Source organism: Lupinus angustifolius, unplaced genomic scaffold (assembly GCF_001865875.1).
Source record: "Lupinus angustifolius cultivar Tanjil unplaced genomic scaffold, LupAngTanjil_v1.0 Scaffold_356, whole genome shotgun sequence".
Lineage (NCBI taxonomy): Eukaryota > Viridiplantae > Streptophyta > Magnoliopsida > Fabales > Fabaceae > Lupinus > Lupinus angustifolius.
In genome coordinates, this window is record NW_017727752.1 from 1,841 (window position 1) to 5,358 (window position 3,518).

The following is a 3,518-nucleotide window of genomic DNA, read 5'->3' on the forward strand; positions in this document are numbered from 1 at the left end:
AATATTCTTCATTCTTGTAAAGAATTCTTTCTTTCACGGGGTGTGAAAAGAAAGGGGAATAGATTCACTTGGAAATGTGTTTTCCAAGGGTATAAGAATTAGGGAGTGTGTAAGGTACATAGAGATCTCGGGGTGAGATATTGTAATTACAACTCATAATTCTTAGTGGAAAATCTCTTGTGTGGCAAGAGTACTGGACATAGCCTTCGGTAGACAAGAAGGTGAACCAGTATAAAGCTCCTTGTGTACTCTCTTCTCCTTATCTCATCCATTTTATTTCCTATTATTTTTTCTGCATATTGTTCCGCTGCACTTTAACTTTGATTTTGCAAAAAAATACGACCATTATTTTAAGACAACTAATTCACCCCCCTCTTAGTTGCACTCTGATACTTACAAATTAAAGATATTGTGAACTAGTAAAGAAGTATATGTTGCAGCATTCCTTAATTTATATTATATATATAGAAGTTTTAAAGTTTGCGAAAGGAAACTTTCGGGAGAAAACTAAAAAAATATGCAGGCACAAGAGTTACAAAATTTCAATTCACCAATAATTAGCTCACAGCCTCACAAAATTTTGGAAGTAGTGTACTTGAAGTTTTCAAAGGAAGTAATATTCATGTTGATCTTACATAGCCATAATTGTGGACCCAATATCTTGATTTTAGGAGCTTCCATAATAACATTACATTCACATCTTCCATATTTTACTGCAATCATTGTAATGCAACGTAACTATGTGCTCATGGGAGTTATTAGCCAACAAAAATCTACTATCTGATATTCTATCCATATCAATGATAATGAAGTAAAAATAGTTACAATAATAAAGACTTAAATTTTTTAATTGGCATAACTTGTTTTGATTGATACAAAACAACTAATGAGATAGAATTTGAGACCCCATTCTGCTAGTCACTAGCTAAGCAACAAGAACCTCTAAATTCTCAAGTTGAAGAAAAAATAAAATAAAAATTTGGGAATTAATGCTTCCCACTTTTGGTGGGTATCACATACATATATTCGATCGACAGCACAAAATATGTAATGTGTAGCTGGATAAAAAAATGAAGAGATTAAAATGAGTGCCAAATATAGATGAAATCTGTTCGTAATATCAACAAGAATAAATGAATAACAATAAGTAGTCTGAAGAATTCAACAAGATATATTAAATTCAAGAATATTTTTTTGAATTGTACACAGAAGTGATTAGTTGAAACTTGGAGTAAAAAACAACTAAAATATTCAAACAAAGGAATAAAGAACAAATCCACCAATATAATAAAAGAATATAGATATAGATGATTCATCACATCCTTCTCCTCGATACAATCTATGAATCAAAACCTAACATTGAGAAAATCCTTGATATTATAAATCTGTACAGTATATATGTGTATATCCAAGAACTTTCCTGTCTAATAATGTATATAATATAATAACATAAAATCAGTATATAGAGAAGACTTTTTAAAAACCAGCAAAATAATATATAACAAGGTATGTAATAAATTAATATGTATGATACTTATGATCCCAATCTAAATACCATGGATCTAACAAATTTGCTTTCTCTATATTCATTCATCATCATGTCATGTCTTAGTATTCATCCCATATGGAATCCAAATCTGAGAGAGGTGCAACAGATGATAATGGACCTTCAAGATCCTCGTACAATGACCTGTTCATTCCTCCAATGTCTTGTTTGGACACTGCTGAGGATGTGTCAGTGTTTCTGTCGTTGCTAAGGCCAGTGTCTTGGGAGACACTCACTACAGAAAGATCCATCTTGCACTGTTTGTCCAATCCAGATAAATAATCATTCTTTGCTGCAAATGCTCTTAGGAAATCCTCATCACAATTAGTATTATTGCCATCAAAACCAATAATTGGCATGGAAGTGTTGATCTTGTTTTGGTGCACATAGTAGTCTGAAAACATGTTTTGCTGAAAGGAGGAGCTTGGGTTTTGGATTCTAATTTGAGGCTGCAAGAATGTGTTGTTGAAATTGGCTTGATTAGAAGGGTAGTTGTTGTTGTTGATTGGATTGATATCATAGGACTTGTGATCTTCTGGCTTGATCAAGAGCTGGTGGTGATTGTTGATGGATAAGCTGGGAAGATAATAGCCTTCTGATGAAGATTTAGCTAATGAAAACTGTGGGTTGGTGATACCCTTAGGGCCATTGTCATCATAACCTAAAGGCTTGTTGGTATTGCTTCTGTAAGGAGGATCAATGAGGGGTGGGAGTGAAGAACAATCAAGAATATCATCCCCAATAGAGTTCATCCTCAAAATGCTAGGATTTGATGGGGACTTTTTAACATCTGTGTTCTTGTGAAAAACCTTACTCACAACCCATTCATCCTGCAGGAATATCACCCCACAAAAAAATACAATTAGGATTAATTAAATTAATCTCTTTGTAAACAATTAAACTCAATAAAAACAAAAGCTACATGTGAGTAAAGGAACCACATGAAAGAAACTTTTACCAACACAAAAAGGTACTTTGTAAAAGGTGATAAAGGGTGATTGGTTAGAAACTCAATGATTAAATCTCAATCTACCTCAAAGTCAAGAGAAAAATGCTAAATAAAGCAAAAAGAGGAAAGAGGGGTTTCATTTTTTTCATACCTTTGCAACCTTAGGGAGGTTGAAACATGCAAATTTCCCTTCCAATCTAAATTCATGCATGACCCAGTTGGTCTTTTCTCCCTTAGGGGCTCTTCCTCTATAGAACACAAGGGTTTTCTTCATCCCAACAAGATTCCCTTTCCCTTTATAAATCTCCTTGTCTTTTCCAGTGGCCTTCCAGTACCCGAATTCAGTGGCCCGATTCGTTCTCATACCTGTTGGATACTTTCTATCTTTTTGGCAGAAAAAGTACCACTCTTTCTCCCCCATCTTTGCCTTCTCTGCATAATCATTTCAATATTTCATGATAAAATTCATTAGAACCTTAACTGATCAAACACAATCACAAACCAAAAGAAAACTCACTTGGGAAACTTGGGGAAAAAGTTAAAAGAGAGAGAGAGAGAGAGAGAGAGAGAGAGAGAGAGAGAGACTTACTTGGTAAATCCCAAGGCTCACATTTGTTCAGATCAGCTTCACCAATAGCAGTTGCACTGAAGTTGCTGTTCATAACTTTTTCAGTCAAATAAAAAGTGATGATTTCCTCATCTGTGGGGTGGAATCTGAACCCTGGAGGCAAATCAAGAGGCTCCTCTCTTTTGTTAACCACAATAGGCTCTTCCATGAAACGACACCGCAATCAAATATATGAGTTTGAAGTATTCAAATATGTCACCAAAACCCAGTATTTGCAAGCTCAAATCCTTACAATAAATAAACAGAAGAAAGAAATCAAAAGAGAGATAGAGAGTTAATTGAAGACGATACTTGAGAAAGAAGAAGAATTGGAAGAGAGATTTTAAGAAAGTGGTGGGTTTAAATAGAGGAGCGTTTACACACAGCTCATGAGGTGTAAGAGCCGTGGTGTTCAA

The 3,518-nt window shown here is 34.5% G+C and overlaps 1 protein-coding gene across 1 annotated transcript; it reads right to left on the bottom strand.

Moving 5' to 3' along the window:
- Positions 1-1,265: 1,265 nt before the first annotated feature.
- Positions 1,266-3,518, bottom strand: LOC109341061 (NAC domain-containing protein 100-like). The gene is made up of 3 exons (XM_019578860.1): positions 3,085-3,518; positions 2,647-2,927; positions 1,266-2,376 (listed from the first exon to the last, which is right to left on the bottom strand). Exons 1-3 carry the CDS (start codon positions 3,269-3,271, stop codon positions 1,609-1,611), a joined length of 1,236 nt encoding a protein of 411 aa, XP_019434405.1. The 5' UTR covers positions 3,272-3,518; the 3' UTR covers positions 1,266-1,608.